Source organism: Chelonia mydas, chromosome 6 (genome assembly GCF_015237465.2).
Source record: "Chelonia mydas isolate rCheMyd1 chromosome 6, rCheMyd1.pri.v2, whole genome shotgun sequence".
Classification (NCBI taxonomy): Eukaryota; Metazoa; Chordata; order Testudines; family Cheloniidae; genus Chelonia; species Chelonia mydas.
Window position 1 is genome coordinate 82,884,944 of NC_051246.2, and position 16,507 is coordinate 82,901,450.

Below are 16,507 nucleotides of genomic sequence, written 5' to 3' on the forward strand. Positions count from 1 at the left end.
GTACAGAAAATTGAATCCTGTGGAGACTCAAGAAAAATTCTCATTGCATCACACTATTATTTCCATAACAAAAAGCTCTGCACTGAGAACACAAAAGTTCATTGTAATTTAACAATGTTCCTCACAGCAGAAGGCCTAACAGGAGTGATGTTTTAAAATGTCTGAATGATACTTGATTTGATTTGTAATTTTAATCTCTTTTTGTCACTTGTCAAATGGAGATAAACCCAATATAAGGCACTATAGTTATACTGTATAGGCATGCAGATTCTAGAATCAAAAACGGGATGTTACCTTCATGAGAGATTTCCTTCCAGGGATTTGGTGGGTACATGAAAGCAGCATTCTGGATTTGGTCATGAATGTCTTCATCTTCATTGAATGGAAATGTACCACTAAGGCTCACATAAATAATGACACCCACAGACCACATATCCAAAGACCTATTATAGCCTTTGTTTCTCAGCACTTCTGGAGCAAGGTAGGCTGGTGTGCCCACTACTGAGCGCCTGAATGACTTCTCTCCAATGATTCGGGCAAAGCCAAAGTCACAAAGTTTTACCTGTTTGAACAAAGTGTTATAGTAAAATCAACAGAAATAACATTTTAATTTTGTTTTACTCTCTGCCTACTTCAGATTCTTTTGTAATTCATTGCTGGAGCTCAGGGGTGAGCGGTCTTTGTCCTGTCTCTCCATAGGCACCTCTTTCAAGTAGCAGGCCTATTCATGCACTTCTCTCAGAGCGGAATCACACAATTCAACCCACTGTTAGCCTTGATCAACAGTTTCTCATCTGTGCTTTCCTCAGCAGGTTCAAGGAACTGTGACCAGTTGGTACATGCAGTGACACCAGATAGGTTGTTCAAAAAAAAAACCCAAAAAAGTATTTATTTATCCATAGGAACATAACAAGGAGAGAGAAAAGGATTAAAACAACAAAAGCCTAAATACGTAAATGCTAAGCCTAACATTTCCTTCAGTTAGATAGGCCAGATATAGTCTTGGTATTTCCCTGCTCTCCTGAGGACCAAGCTACAGTCTGCTCTTCTGAAGACCCATGTCTCCCTGTCTCTTCAGAGGCTCAGCTTTTAATCACTCTCAAGCTCCTTGTTTAAGAGTTCCCATCTGAAAGTCCCTGGGTTTTCAAAATGGGATCACACCCCAGGGGCCCAGTCAGATTCCCAATGCCACATTACTGTAAGCAAACTTCAAAGGAATTATAACCTCCACTATCCATTTCAGTACCAGCAACTGGGGATATCTACAGCCATTTACTTTGTTTCCTGCCAACTAAAGCTAACTAAGACTGATTTGACCCTTAGATACCCTTTATCCTGAATTGCTATGACCACCAGACCCACAGATGTCTCTCTCTATATAAAAAGTTCATGAAATTAATACAGATATTTCCCACGTTCTTCACAATCATGGACCTAATTTTCAGACAGATAGGTGTGTGATTATTGTGGCTGTGTGTGCAAATGACCAATCAGCTTGGCCAAAACTATCCATTTGCATGTGTAAAACACCTGAATTGCATTCTAATATTGTACAAATTAGATATCCAGTTGTTTGCAAGTTTCTGCACACAAAGTGACATGGCTGATTTTTTGAAAATCAGGTCAAATATTATTGCAAAAAAACAAAACAAAAAAAAACCCTAAGGCCCAAGATTTTCATAAGTAACTTGTGATTTTGGATGTATCTAGTTGGGTACCCATCAACAGATGCACCCAAAATCACCGGTCACTTTTGAAAATCCTGGTCCATACAAATAACCATAGCTAAAGCAACGATTTAGTAATGGGTATTTTTAGTAAAAGTCATGGACAGGTCAAGGGCAATACATAAAAATTCATGGGTTATGACCTGTCCATGACTTTTACTAAAAACACCCATTACCAAATCTTAAGGGGCTTGCTGCTGGGGGGCACCGGGGCTGCTGCTGGGGGAGGGGCGACATCTGGAGGAGCTGCTTCTGGGGGAAAAGACAGGGGGTTGTTGCTGGTGAGGGTGGGGGTGTCTGGCGAGCTGGTGCTGGGGGACAGTCGCCCTGGGGGGATGGATGTATTTGGGGGGGCAGGGCCAGCCATGGCACCAGCTGCCAGGGGCTGTTGGCAGCTGCTGCACCGGCCACCCAGGCACTCCTGCCAGGGGCCACTGGCAGCAGCTGCACTGGCCGTTCGGGAACCGCCGCCGGAGGCTGCTTGCAGAGGCTACACTGGTCACCTGGGGACTGCAGCTCAGGCAGTCCCTGGGGCCAGCCACACCAGCTGCTGCTCAGGTGGTCCCCAGAGCTAGCTGCCTGGGTATGCCTGAGCAGTGGTCAGTGCGGCTGGGACTGGGGCCACTCCAGCAGCGGACGGTGCAGGTGGCTGTGCGGCCGTCGGAGCAGCTGGCTGCAGAGCCGCTCCAACTGTGGCTGTCCCTGGGGCCACCTGAGCAGCTGGCACCAGAGCCAGCTGCTTGGGTGGCTCTAGGGTCAGCCACACTGGCTCCTGCAGAAGTCATGGAAAGTCATGGAATCAGTGACTTCTGCGACCTCCATGACAAACACGGAGCCCTAACCATAGCTAATATGATCTAACATTGGGGCTTCTTAATATACATTGATGTTTATATAGAGAGAGTATGTTCTACTTGCCTGTGGGAAAGGATCGGCTGATGCTAGCAGTACATTTTCTGGCTTGAGATCACAATGAACAATATTTTTAAAGTGAAGATGCCTCAAGGCAACAAGGATCTATGAAGAAATACATAATCATTAACATTCAGTTTAGAATTTCATTCTCTCTATTTATTTTTAATTTCAATAGGATTCTGACAGCAATTACAATAAACAGAGGATCATTGGTTACACTTCAGTGTTTCTTAGAGAAATACACAATCAAATAGAAATATAAATTTTACTAAACTTTCAAAAAATGGAATTGCTAAAAAATTCTATCATCATCACTGGCTATTATTTATAGAGTGCCTGAAAGTGTTCTAAATGCTTTACGACATGAAATAAGATAGCTTCTTGTTCCAAACAGTTTACATTCTAAATGAACACACAATTCACAAATTTTCACAAAATTCCTTTCCTTCAGTTCTGGAGTCCTACTTTCCCCCCTGTGAAATTTTGGGACTCCAAAAATGGTTCATGGTTTTGCTTGCAAAGCTCTGCTGTTCAAGTTCTACATTTTATACTTTTCAAAATGTGCATTCAAAGTTTTCACAGCATAGGAGCCTTTTGGGGGGCGGGGGGGGGGGAAGAGAATTATAGCTTGTGGAAAGAAGATAGGGAGGCACACCTGGATCCACAGAGGGACTTAGGCATTACAGTGGTAAGCATGCCTTTAGCCCAGTGGTTAGGGTGCTCAGCTGGTACATGGGAGACACTAGTTCAATTCCCCTCTCTGTCTGTTGAGTACAAGAGATTTGAACAGGTGAGTGCCCTAATAACTGCAGTAAAGAGAGTCCTTCTCATTCTGTCTCTGACTCAATTAATATTTAATTACAGCGGAACAGCTTCAACAAGAGAGGCAGAGAGCCCTGTATCACAATATACCGTAGTCCAGTGGTTAGAATGTTCACCTGAGTGGCAGGGAACCTCTATTCAAATCTCCCCCCACCCTAACTGCCTTGTGTGGATATTAGGCATACTGAGAGCATGCCTACTGGATCGGGCCCTGTGGGGATGATAGGCAGGGCATATGAAGGTATCAGCACAGGCCTTAATAATATAATACCAGGTTTAAAAAAATTACTGGTGTAAATTATGACAACGGAAAATGTAGCAAATAATTATAACACTTGATGTTAAATACCTTTCTGGCTCTATAATTAGGTTCTTACCTGGGTAATTAAAAACTTTGTTATTCGTTCTGGCAATCTGCCTTTTTCACTGGACAAGATCATCTCCAACATGTCTCCATGAAGCTTTTCCATAACAACGAACACTCTTTCCGGTGTCTCAAACATACACTCCAGATTTACTACTCCAGGATGATGAAGGTTCTGTTAAAGATAAATATAGCAATTGAATCAAATGAGTTTTTCCCAGTACTGTAGTGAGCTCTATTTCTATATAGCTGTTCAGACTTCAGGTCCCATATACCCTGGCCACCAGTCCAGGCTCAAATGGTTTAAACAGTTTTGTCTGGTAAGTATGGGCCAAGCATAAAAGTTGTAGAGACTGTTTTCTTGGTGAGGTAGCATTAGTAGCAACATCAGCAAGGGCAAATTTAAAACCAGTTCAGCAAACATGGTATTTTTCCCAGTGTGCATGAGGCTTCAAAATTACAAATTTTTTTTCCTAATATTTAGTATCATAAGGGTTACAAGTAAAATATCTTTGAGTTCCATACAGATTGCACCATTTTATTAAAAATAGAGAGTTGAACATTTTAGGCATAATTTCAAGATCTACAATTTTTTCTCACACATATGTGCAAACTTTCAACTCACATTTTATGACCATAAAATGGTAATTAGCTTTTAATTAATGCCCCATCACGCACATATTAGTTTCTATGGTAGCCTATCAGAACGTATGGTCTCTAAGCCCATTTCATATTATTTTAAAACCAACTGTGGTATAATTTTAAAACCCATTGCTCTATGCAGTGAACCAACAGATAAGACAGTATTTCTGTGAAAAAGTTTTTAAGATTTTGAATGGTAATTTAGAAGGGCCTGTTTAAAAGAAAACGTATAGTGTATTCTAGGGCATACAATGTGCAGAAGACCAATGCTGCAACAGCTCAATCTGTCCTATGGGGAGGAGACCTCCAGTGCAGAAGGGTAAAACTAAAAACAAAACCAAATAATCCAAAAGCTAGCTCTGTGCCTGGGAGTTGTGAAGCTTTTACTGATGGTGTTCTGTGAGCCAGAAAAAACACACGACTTTACGATTCCAAGTGCAGACATTTATCTATTGGGATCAAATGACAGAGGTACAGTTACTACTTATCAATAAAAAGCACATTGACTGGTCAGCTCACAATAATAAACATCTGCAGCATTTAATTATATACCAGTAAATTTTTTCTGTGCTCTTTATATGGATGCTGATTAGCCAAGCCAATAATATTTTGGGAAGAAGAATTATTTAAAGCAGTTGTTTTCAAATCTTTCTCAAAAAGAAGCATCACTTAACACATTTAAAATCTTTATCCAGGACTTCACTACACCATTCAAATGAAATTAGCTATCACCCAGATTGGATCATGAATTTTACATCACGATAAGTGAAGTTAAAACAGTAAATAAATGGTAATAAAATAAAAAAAATACCTGTAAAATTGCAACCTCATTACGAAGTTGGCTTTCTTGTTTAGTTGGAAATCTTAGTTTGTCAATGATTTTAATTGCAACATCTCTTCCTGTTTTGCGATGTTTTCCTGCACATTATTAAAAAATACACCAATTAGCATGATTAGAGATGATAAGCATTTGATTTTTTAGATCTCATCTTCACGGTATTTTATAAGGGCAAAAATCAAGCATTTTCAAGAGAAGGCTTGCAATGAGTAGAATTGTATAAGGCATTAGAGGTTTTCTTTTGTTTTTTTTTTTTAAGCAAATGAGCATTTCTTATGTTAAATAAATCATCATTTGACAAAGCTGCTCAAACACGATATTAATTTGGGCTATACTCAAGAAAAAAGAAAAGAACCTTAATAATTCAACCATATGATTTTCAGACTACGGGCTCAAAGTTGCAAGATTCTGAACACTATGACCCCAACCCAGCAAAGCATCTGAGTAGTCCCACTGAAACTACTCACATGCTTAAATGCTTTAATGGATCATCACCTTGCAGGATTAACTCCTGAGTATTTTACATGTGATTCACAAATAGAATCTTATTATCTCAAAAATATGAACACACTTCATTGAAAATCGTTCCAAATTAGCTAATGTGCACATTGTTTATTTCTCACAGTGCTAAATCCAAATGAGGTAATTTTTTGATAAAGTCTGAAAGATAAACAGGAAATACAATTTTATGAGATTGATCCAGCTCCGTTCCTAAGCATGAATATATATCACCGCATTTACGATTAAGTTGCCCTATACTAAAAACTCCCTTTTCTTTCTCTCCGTCGACATGACATTCAGGCCATTACTAGAACCAACTTTCCGATTATGTCTTAATGTCTGTTTTCCAGAGGAAAAGTCATACTGTAATATGTTTGTGACACAGTGTTTCTATTTTCTTCTTGCTTGACAAAAACAATTATTTCCCCACCCTTCTGATATTAGTTTAAATGAAAATAATTTCCCATACTATGGAGTTGCAGTAGCAGCTCCTTATTTAATTGTTATAGTCTAATGAAAGGATTTTGTAAAAATAGCAATGACACAGTATGAAGCATTCACATTTTACAAGCAAAAAGGTTATTTTCCCCCTCTGACAGCCCTGTGAACTCAAGTCAGAATCTTAAAGTCAAGCTATGTTCTTTCTGGCTTATACACTATTGCCAGAAAAAGATTCTGCAATTCAAATTCAGTGAACAAATTCTGTTCATGATTTGCAAGCCAGAAAAGAATCCTATTTACTCTCCTCTAGCTACATTCGCTCTGCAGTGCTGACAAAAGTAAAACACAATAAAAACTTACATTTGTCATTAAGGTCAGCAGATATGACTGAATAAAAACAGGGAATTTGAGTGAACACATTCTGATTTTACATAAAAAACAGTACTTTCCATCTAAAATTCGGCATGTTTTGTCTCTTGCCAGAGGATTTTTTCCCCCAAAGTTGAAGTGGATCAGAAGAGTCATTCATGAGATATGTGACTTTTAAAAAAATAGTATTTCTCTTTCGAAAAAGGCATGATTTTTTTTTGTGTTCCATCTCATTCAAGAGACTTGTGTCTATGAACTTCAGGTTTACTGTGTTCACTAAGCCTTATGGAGAATTTGTGCGTAATATCTGTCCTGGGTAAAGAAATGAAGCTGCCAATTACAAGCAGAATCAAAATAAAGTAACATTGTCAAATAAAGCTAAATAAAATATGTTTAGTTTCTTAGTATGAAACATATTAAACAGACAGCTACTTTCCTGAATGTTACAGATTCATTTAAAAATCCAAATATCCTGAATGTTTAGGAAATGTTACCTGGCATCGAGACTTGTTTTTTTATATCAAAAACATATTAAACAATTGGTCCTACCTCCATAAACAATTCCAAATTGTCCCGATCCCAGCACTTCATCTGGGAAGATTTGGTATACTGTACTAATATCCTGTTGGTATGAATATAATGCATATTAAGCACTGAGATATGAAAATAAAGTCTTCTTTTGAAATATTTTTCAAATGGGAACTACCATATTTTTAGAATATCACATTTTAATGACACGTTAGAATAATGGAGAGTCTTGGGGCATCCAGATGGATTTTCTAAAGCAAACAACTAACTGTGATGGCAGCAGGGAGTGCAGTAACCGTAAACTAGACAATATTGGCCCCTCAGTTTTTATGAGTGGGTAGAGGTGCAGAATTTAGAGGCTCCTTTTTTACTTTTTCCAAGCCCACAGCCAGAGAGAATAGTGTCAACAAGTTGTGAGTCTGAGAAAACCTAATAACTTTGGGCTTCAGATTCTTTAAACTTCTTCCCCAGCTGAGAGATGTGCAGAAAGAAAAGAGCTTCCCTTGATATTAGGGTATTCAGTGAACTCCCTCTATCAATTCCTGGTGCCTAATTGCAGGGTAGAGTAAGACAGTTGGCAGATTCACCATCTGGGGCAGACCAAATAAAGTGCAAATGCTCAAGTTTAGTTCCACATCCCTATCTTCAGGACCGTTATTTAATAAACAGAAGATGAAGAAAGGTTCAAAATGATATAAAACTCTTTTAACAGAGCGCGTTTATGTTTTCTGCAGCTGGACAGAGGGAAGTAGCCCTTTCCCGGCTAAAATGGAGAGATCTACAGTAGGGCCTCCATGATCTTGGGTCTCTCTGGTCTGTGACCCCTGCCTAAACATATGTCTACACTGCAATCATGAAGTATAGACATACCTGAGCTAGCTTTAATCTGGTAACTTGGGTACCAGAGCAGTGAAGCCACAGTACTACAGACTTCAGTGTGGCTACTCCCCAAGTAAATACCCAGAGTTCCAGGCAAGCTTGTTTAGCCTGTGCTGCTGCAACTTTACTAAATCTAGCTCGAGTATGTCTACGTTATACCCTTAGAGTCAGGAAGCCTGCAGATCACATAGTTGTTCCTCGTCATGTGCCCTGTTGACTACAGTTCCCAGTTTTAAAGGGATCAATGGCTGTAACCGGTGCACTGAGATGTGCACCCATGAGCCACAGATCCAGACCCTGGTACAGCTCCATTCTTGGGAAGATGTGCAGTGCAGAATGCCTACTCTTTCTTTGGCAACAGGAAAATGTATATTTACTAAATACAACAGGGTGCTGGTCAGAAGGCCCTGAGCCAGGCCTCTGTTAACCCAGCTCCAATTAAGAAGGATTAATTGGGGCTGGCTGAGTATGCCACACCTAATTGGTGAAAGAGGAGCAACTGCAGGCCTTATTAGCCAGGGGGCTATATAAAGCTGGCAGGAGGGAAGTCAAAGGAAAGGGAGGAGCCACAGGCTGTGTATCTCTGCTGCCTGGAGAAGCTAGCTGTCCCCCAGGTTGCTGGTTTACAACTGTCTGTAATAGAAGGTGGTGGGAGCTGACACTTAATAAAAGAAGCACTGGTGATTGCATGTGGAGGAGATCTTTGACTGATTTGTGCGAGGGCAAGCGAAGGCCTTGTTACACTAAGATTTGAGACTATGCTCTTAGGTGTATATTTTGCAGTGCTTCTACAAACACCACCTATGCAGGCCAATTTTACCTGGTTTGCCTTTAATAATCAGCATACTGCAACAAGAGTTAACTAAGCTACCAAAATGTAATTCTTCTGTCTGAAGGAAAGAGTACTGCACGGGAGATTTCCTTAAGACCTAATTGTATTTCTGCAAAATATCACCAAGTGAAAAATAGCTGATGAGCAATTCTTTCAAATACTCTTCTTACCAAAACAGATCAGTTTCTTCACAAGCGTTATCATAGGGGTCTAGCACAAGCATTCAGAGAACACTCACCACATTTTCTTGAATCTGGCAGTTTGATACCGAAATACTGATGGAGATATCCCCTGGGGAAAAAAGGGAAATAAATACTCTAGATAGTTGTGCTTTTAGTATTAACATCTACTAGACGTCTCTTCTTATTACATTACATTAATACCTGCTGACAATCCACAAAGACTGTATATAGTCCACATTTACACGATCTGAGCAATTTGGCTTCCACTTCCTTTTGGATGTGATTCCAGAGTCTGAGAAAATTTCATTATTTAAATCTTTCTTTGAACAATTTCATGCTACTACTACTGCTTATCACCTCTTCATCACTTTAAACAATTCCATTCTATCCTTGGAATTTACACCCTTCAAATATAATATTTCAGTATGTAAATGTCATTGCATGTGGGGCAAATTATTACTATTTATTATTGGTTTATGGTGTTACCCTTATTACCCATGGTGCTTTCCAGACCTTCAAGAGAGGACAGTCAGACAAAGCCTATATATTGTCTTGAGTGGCTTGAGGTTGAGTTTTCCGTTTCTAAAGTTTAGATCCCAACCACCTGAAGACAAAGAGCCCTATTTTATTCTATATTGGTTCTTATAACACGCTTACCACAATAGTATCTGAGCACCTCCCAATAGTCTATTAAGCAACATGACTAATCTCGGTCATATGTGGCTCATTCTCTCTCTCAGCCTCTGCAGTGTGCAGTGGAATGCTTTAGTTTTGTGGTGTTTTATTTTTGTGAGACAGGGTTCAAAACGTACATTGTGCTCTGTGTTTACATTCGAGAGGGCAGGTCAAAGAACCTCACACCTTGAGTGGAAGGTGGTGTGGACTGTGACAGTCTTTAGTTGTTGTAGGAGTTCATTCCACAGTCTTGGACCAGCCCTTGAGAAAGCAATGTCTCCTGAGCAGTTGAGCTTTATTTACCCTTATGACAGAAAGTTCCATTATGCCTAAGGAGTGGAGTTGTGAGCAACATCTTCATCCCAGACTTTAGGCAATCTTTTAGATATGCTGAGCCCAGGCCATTGAACACCTTGAAAACAAGGACTGAGACCTTGAACTTAACCCTAAAATGTATGGGAAGCCAGTGAAGAGAGCAGAGGACAGATCTGATGTGATTACTGTAGCTGGTGTTGCTGAGGAAATGCGCTGCAGTGTTTTGTACGAGCCTGAGTTTCCTAAGGGCTGAAGGTTTTATGCCAAGGATACCGCATTAATATAATAATGATGGGGAGTGACAAAGGTGTGTATAACTGAGGTGAGACCATCTTACGCAAGGATGGGATGGAGTCTTCTAGTCAGTCAGAGAGCACAGAAGATGCTACTCACTGATGCTGCTAGGTGAGAGCTTAGCATGAGTGAGGAGTCCGAGAGCACTCCTAAACTCCATACTGAACTGACCATTTGTGCAAGTCTGCTTTCAATCAAAGGAGACTGAACTATAGCTGTCTTCTTTGGGTTCATCTTCAATCTGCTGTTCTTAATCCAGGAGTTGATTTTGTCTCAGCACTGGGCCATATGGGTGATAGTTGTATAAGTCATATGTGGTGAAGTGTAAGTAGAGCTTTGTGTCGTTCACAGACCAGTGATCTAGAAAGTGGAAGAAACTTTATCTTGTCCACAGGGAAGTAGCGATGGGCCCCCAACCAGCTCAGCAGACGTTTGTGTTGGCAGCAGAGCCACAATCACCCCAAGAATAGGCAGGACTACAGGGAGCTCCATATGGAGCTATGTGATTGCCTTTATCTGGCCCTGCCCACCAGCAAGCCCTCCAACAGAAAGTGATCAATGATCAGAGGAAAAGCCTACACCTCACTATTGCTCTAAATAACCCAGAACTGAGAGTGGAATATTTCCTAACCTTCCTTGAAATATCGTTTTTTCCAAAAAACAAAAGAAACTCCTATGACCCAGCTCTTGTTCCATCCCTCGGTTCCCACCCCCGTCACACAAACCCCTGCATAACTCCACTTGAGGGGAAAAGAAGGAACCCACAATCAGAAAAGTGGGACAAAAGGAAGTGAGAACTCAATTACAGGCTCTCCAGCAACCCAAAGGTGCATAACCTTCTTTATGCTTGTTGTTCTTGTGTTGTCCTCATCCCCCAAGTGCAAGCAATGTATGCAGCCTTCTGGGACTCAGGCTCCTTCAGAACACTGTGTGCCCATGTCTGAATGCAGTCAGTATTCATGTCAGTAACTCCAGTGACGATGAGGATGATGCATTACTTTAGGACAAGCTCTAAAGTTTCTTGTACATTATTTGCTTGCTAATAAATCTGTATATTGAATATTCATAGACTCATGCAAAACTTCGCCCAAAATGTTCCAGTGAGAAACTACCAACAGCTTAAAATATATGCATGGCCAGTTCCTCCGCAGGAGTACATGGGAGGAGCCTTGCTGACTTCAGTGGAACTATCCTTATTTACACCAATGGAAGATCTAATCCATATATATTTTAATCCACTGCCTTTATGTAAAGATGGAACTGGGTAAATCAACTTACTGTGCAGGCTAGGACCTGATCCAACCGATGCCCCTTTGGGAATGACAGGCATCAGAGCATGCTGAATTGCCATCTCCCACATTCTCGCAACATCCAGACCAATGCCACTGGTGAGAACACTATTATTCAGTGGTACACTTGAGAGATTTTCTAGGTTTTCTCCAACATAATAAACAATATTTGCTGTGGTTATTTCAAAGCAATGGGGATTGGCTTCTTGCGACAGTAAAGAAAAGTTTTTTGCAGGTTCCAGGGACAAAATTTCAGATAATGGAATTTCCTGAGGAGAAAAGAGATTTACTTTTTTCATTCAGATCTATCAACATGCTGTCAAATAAGACTAAAACATAGACCACATTTAATTTCATTGCGGTATTAGCTGTGATATTTAACCAGGTGTAACTAAAAGCAATGTGTTTTTATGAACTAATGTAGAGGCTAACCTTGTAACTTGGACTTTACAATGCACAATTCTGTTTGGGAGGCCACTGCAAGTGGTCCTTTGCAAGACTAAGTAGTGCTTTTAAATTATAATTGTGAATTTATCACAGAGATTAAGTGGGCAATGTCAGGCAGGGATGAGTAGGGCTGCTCCATACATAAGCAGACCTCCATTAGAAAAATAATTGCTACCTTTCTTATAGGTGCTGGAACTAGGGATGTGCAGGATGTTACAGCACCCCCTGGCTTGAAGTGGTTTCCATCATATACAAGGTTTACAAATTGGTTCAATGACTCTTAACACCCCCATTATAGCCATATAACACCCATTATACATAACACCCATTATACAAATTGTTCCAGAACCCCTGACCTTTCTTGCCACAAGTAAGGTATACATGAAGGAGAATTCAGCTGTTTTGAAGTGAGAGAGAAGACACAAATTAAGGCCCCATTCACAACACATAAGCCTGTGTTTAATGACCTTTAACTTCAATGGGACCCATTTAAAGTTAAGCACATGCTTAAGTGCTTTCTTGAATCAGGGCCCAAAAGGTCAAAGATGACAGCAAAAACTTTAAAATGTTCTTTATTATTTAATATTTATATTGCCATAATGCCCAAAGGCTTCAACTACCTTTGTAACAAGGGATACCTGAGAACAAAAGCCATACCTATTGAAGTCTAAATCAGAACACTAATTGCCCAATGGACAAAATTAAAACATCTCCCTCCATATACATAGTAATTTAGATGGGTTTTATATTATGAATGATGGGAGCATTAGAAAATGAACCCTCTGTTCACAGATATGTCCTAAATGGGTTTTTCCAACAGAGTCTGAATCTCTCACCAACAGTAAAAATATTATCACTTTGACAGCATGAGTATTATGCTGGCCATTGTAACATTAAATTCTACTGTTTTTTGGTTGTGACAGGCAAAGTAAAGGTAAATGTATTCAGGTTCAACAATTAAAACAAATATTGAACAGTGTAGTTCAAAGAATTACCACTAGTGTAGTACAAATAATTATTAACTAACTCAGCTATGCACTCCAATTCTTGATGATTATATGTCAGTATGGGAAAAGATTGAAAAGCCCTGCATAAATAACAGAAGCCATCTTTACCTTGTAATATTTGCTTCCAGTATCATTTTGAAAGAGTGTAATGCATTTGCTGTCTAGCCTCCAATAGTGTCGTTTCCGCTATAATAAAAATAATAATTTCTTTACAGCTTTTTTAAAGTAAATGAACAAGATATAGTTATTAAAATTCACTTTTGCAAAAGTTTTATTTAACTCTACAGTGGTTAGGTGAAGGGATACACTCTGACTGATAAAAAAAATAATTTGTATTAAATGATTTGCAGGAGGACTCTGTATTTGTCTGGGGAGTAGTCTTGGATTCAGAGAGGTGCCTTTTCTGTCCCCTTGAAAATCTGTTCAGATCCATTCAATCTGCATAATGCTCAACAGAGTTTGCCAGAGGTTTGCTGCTAAAATTACTCAACATTCCATCTGAACTGAGCATGATCCCTAGTGTTTCACTTCAGCATGCCAACAAAACCCAACTTCTTATCCTTGATTCAACAGTTTTGAAGGAAAATAACCTTTTCCCCCCTCCAAGTTTTCCATGTCCCTCTTAGTAGCCAAGGATGTTCTTGTATCAGATAGTATAACTTTTAGTTTTACAAAAGCCCTGACTCTCCTCTATGTCTAGCTAAGAAATGACAGTCACAAGTTAAAGCTATTTTTCAGAACATCTCAGATAATAGAGATATATTGATTTTGTTTTCTTAGATTTTTTTTTCAAATTTCTTCATATTCTGCTTGCTACAGTAAATCTGACACCTTTAGATTTGTTTTGTGCTCTAACTAATTCTCTGCTGGAGGAGTGAATATTTGTTACATGTGCTTCAGGCTTTGAGTAGTAGACCTGAGCTATAAAATAGTTACAACTTTAGGCCCCGATCCTGCAAACGCTGAGTAGCTTTGAAGTCAAAGGTACTATTTTTGTGAACAAAGTGTGTAAGTTATTTGCAGGATCAGGTCCTTCAGTATTATAAATTATATGCAGTAAGAGAGGTCTTTGTTAACATTCTTTCTTACCAGTGTGTCCTTGCTGGTATAGTGAACCATCCATCCCTCCTTCATTACTGTGCTACTTTTCCTTTTTGTGTGCTTGACAGATTGCACCACTCTCATTAGTGGAATATTGTTGCTTGTTGAAGGGCTTAAAAATCAATAACAGCTTCTTACAAATTAGACAATTTTAGACAAAACAGAAGAAAATCCTTTCAAAGCATGACATAGTATGTCATGGGTCCACATTTACCGTTACTAGCTGATTTGCCAGTGTGTGTGTTGGAGGGTATACCATCTCCCATTTTCAGTGACCACCCAAGAGGAGGAATCTGATGAGTCCATTACTGGTCCAGATTTTGAGAAACAAGCACACAACTAAATGTGCTACATCATTTTTCATCCCCATTGGAGAGGTGTGTACTTACATCTCAAGAGGGGGTGGGAGAACTATTCAGCTGAAACCACAAATATTCTAATACTACTTTTAGAAAATAGCAGGAAAAAAGTAAAAATCAAAGTCTATTGCATGCTTGTTCTTGTTTTATTTCATAACCAAACAGACCTAGGATGCTTATTTTCTTTTCAATTTGCTGCTGCTTTATCTACAAGACAGTTATATATAGTCCTCTCTCAAACCCCTTATAAAAATATCCAGTGAAGCAGCTGCAAGAGTTATTTGAGACTCCATTCTGTTTAGGAATCAAAATATCTGCAGATTTTTCAAGCTTTTGACTTAGTTATAGACATAGTAGGTGCAATAAGATATGGTGGTAAAGGTTGTGCTACCCGGCTCACCTGATCATTCTGTTAGAATCATCATGGTCTGGGTCGGGATCTTGCATTTCCCCATTGTCACTGTGGCATCCTGTCATTGCCATCTCAGAATCATGAGCCATAGACTCGTCCATGTCATCCATAAGACCACTATTTCTTTCACTGTCATTGTCATCACTTCCCTCTTCCATGACCACATCTGACTCAGCACCAGGACTAAGCAAATCTGGAATATGGTTTTCAGAATTATATAAAAATAGCAGGGATAAGTCAAATCAAAATCATGGACTTAGGGAAAGTTCAGGTCCACATCTGATCACTACAGCCTCTAGGCCCATCTCTGCCACAAAAGTAAGCTTATTACACTGACCAAGTATAAAGTTTAACTAGTTATTGGTAATCACTATCCAGAACCAAAAATCTGTCAAAATGCAATACTTTCAGAAAGAAAATGTGAAATATGATCTTCTATTAAAACTGCCAAAGTCAAAGCAGGCATTTTTAATCTATCGGCCTTTGTTCAAACTCTCTATACTCATGGGCATTCAGCCTCTATAATTCTTGGCAGATTTTCTATGCAGCTTGAATGATTTGCACCATGCCTAATAGTTGTTGGCAGTCCACAGGTGCAGACTGATGTGTGGTTAGGTTGGAGAGCAGGAATTTCAAACCTAGCAATTTCCTGTTATGTGACCATAATCTATTAAAATAAATTCCCGAGGTAATTATTTACCATAGCACTATATATATAAATAAAAGGAAAATACCACCCCCTTTTCACCACTTTTCCCCCCTTTGCATAGAAGTTGCAAAGAATGGCATGTTAATGCATAATATTGAACAGAAGGTGCCCATGTTTAACATGAAAATAGTAGATTGATCTCAACAGTTCCATTATAAAACAGCATTGCAAAATGGATGCATCTCAGGATGGATGTGGAGTTGCTAGAGGTGAAACAAAGACAGGGATAGGTGAAACCAGGGCCAAATTCACCAGTGATTAGGTTCCCCCTCCTTTCAAGTATTAAGATGAGGCACAGACTGCATCTCCTTAGTGGCTGCTAAAACTAGACTCAATCTCTAGCTGGAGCCAGTTTGATTCTGTAACGGTATGTGCTCCTTCAGCAGTAATTTAAATTTCATATTGTGTTTATATTTGTTTCTCCTAACATGGTGTTGAACTTTCTTCTTCACTTCAAGGTATGAGTTGCCTAAGTGAGATTAGAAGAAAAAATAACACGTACTATATACAATATACCTATATATCTTTAGTTCAAGCAAATTATTTTGGCCTATTTTAACCCTGATGCTACACAGGCTATGATTCAACCACCCAAAACCTTTAGTGCTGACAGGTAGGAAAGACAGCATTAGATTTTCTGGGGTATTCCCTTTCAGTTGTTAGCACTGTAGTTGTTCCCACTCAGCTAGCCATGTATAGAAATCTGAGACAGGGAAATACCATCTGGAAGACTCTGAGCATTCTCCATGACCCACTCATTCTATTTATGGGGAAGGTTCTTCTCAAATGTCAGGTAATAAAAATAAAGTCAGTCTGACAGTAAAGGATGCCCAATGAAGAAAGAGAACATGAAAGCTTT

General features: G+C 39.4%; 1 protein-coding gene across 8 annotated transcripts in view; it reads right to left on the reverse strand.

Annotated features, from left to right (window-relative positions):
* PRKD1 (protein kinase D1) overlaps positions 1–16,507 on the reverse strand; it is a 285,840-nt gene that overhangs the window by 20,378 nt on the left and 248,955 nt on the right. For all 8 annotated transcript variants that reach the window (XR_006291603.1, XR_006291602.1, XM_043548865.1 and 5 more), the window contains 10 exons: positions 14,928–15,132; positions 14,157–14,280; positions 13,176–13,253; positions 11,603–11,882; positions 9,097–9,149; positions 7,169–7,241; positions 5,282–5,388; positions 3,842–4,003; positions 2,646–2,744; positions 295–562 (listed from right to left, as the gene is read on the reverse strand). Coding sequence is in view for 6 of the 8 variants with exons in the window: in XM_043548865.1 (XP_043404800.1) it covers positions 295–562; positions 2,646–2,744; positions 3,842–4,003; positions 5,282–5,388; positions 7,169–7,241; positions 9,097–9,149; positions 11,603–11,882; positions 13,176–13,253; positions 14,157–14,280; positions 14,928–15,132 (1,449 nt within the window). In the remaining 2 variants the exon portion in view is untranslated. The remainder of the gene's footprint in view (positions 1–294; positions 563–2,645; positions 2,745–3,841; positions 4,004–5,281; positions 5,389–7,168; positions 7,242–9,096; positions 9,150–11,602; positions 11,883–13,175; positions 13,254–14,156; positions 14,281–14,927; positions 15,133–16,507) is intronic.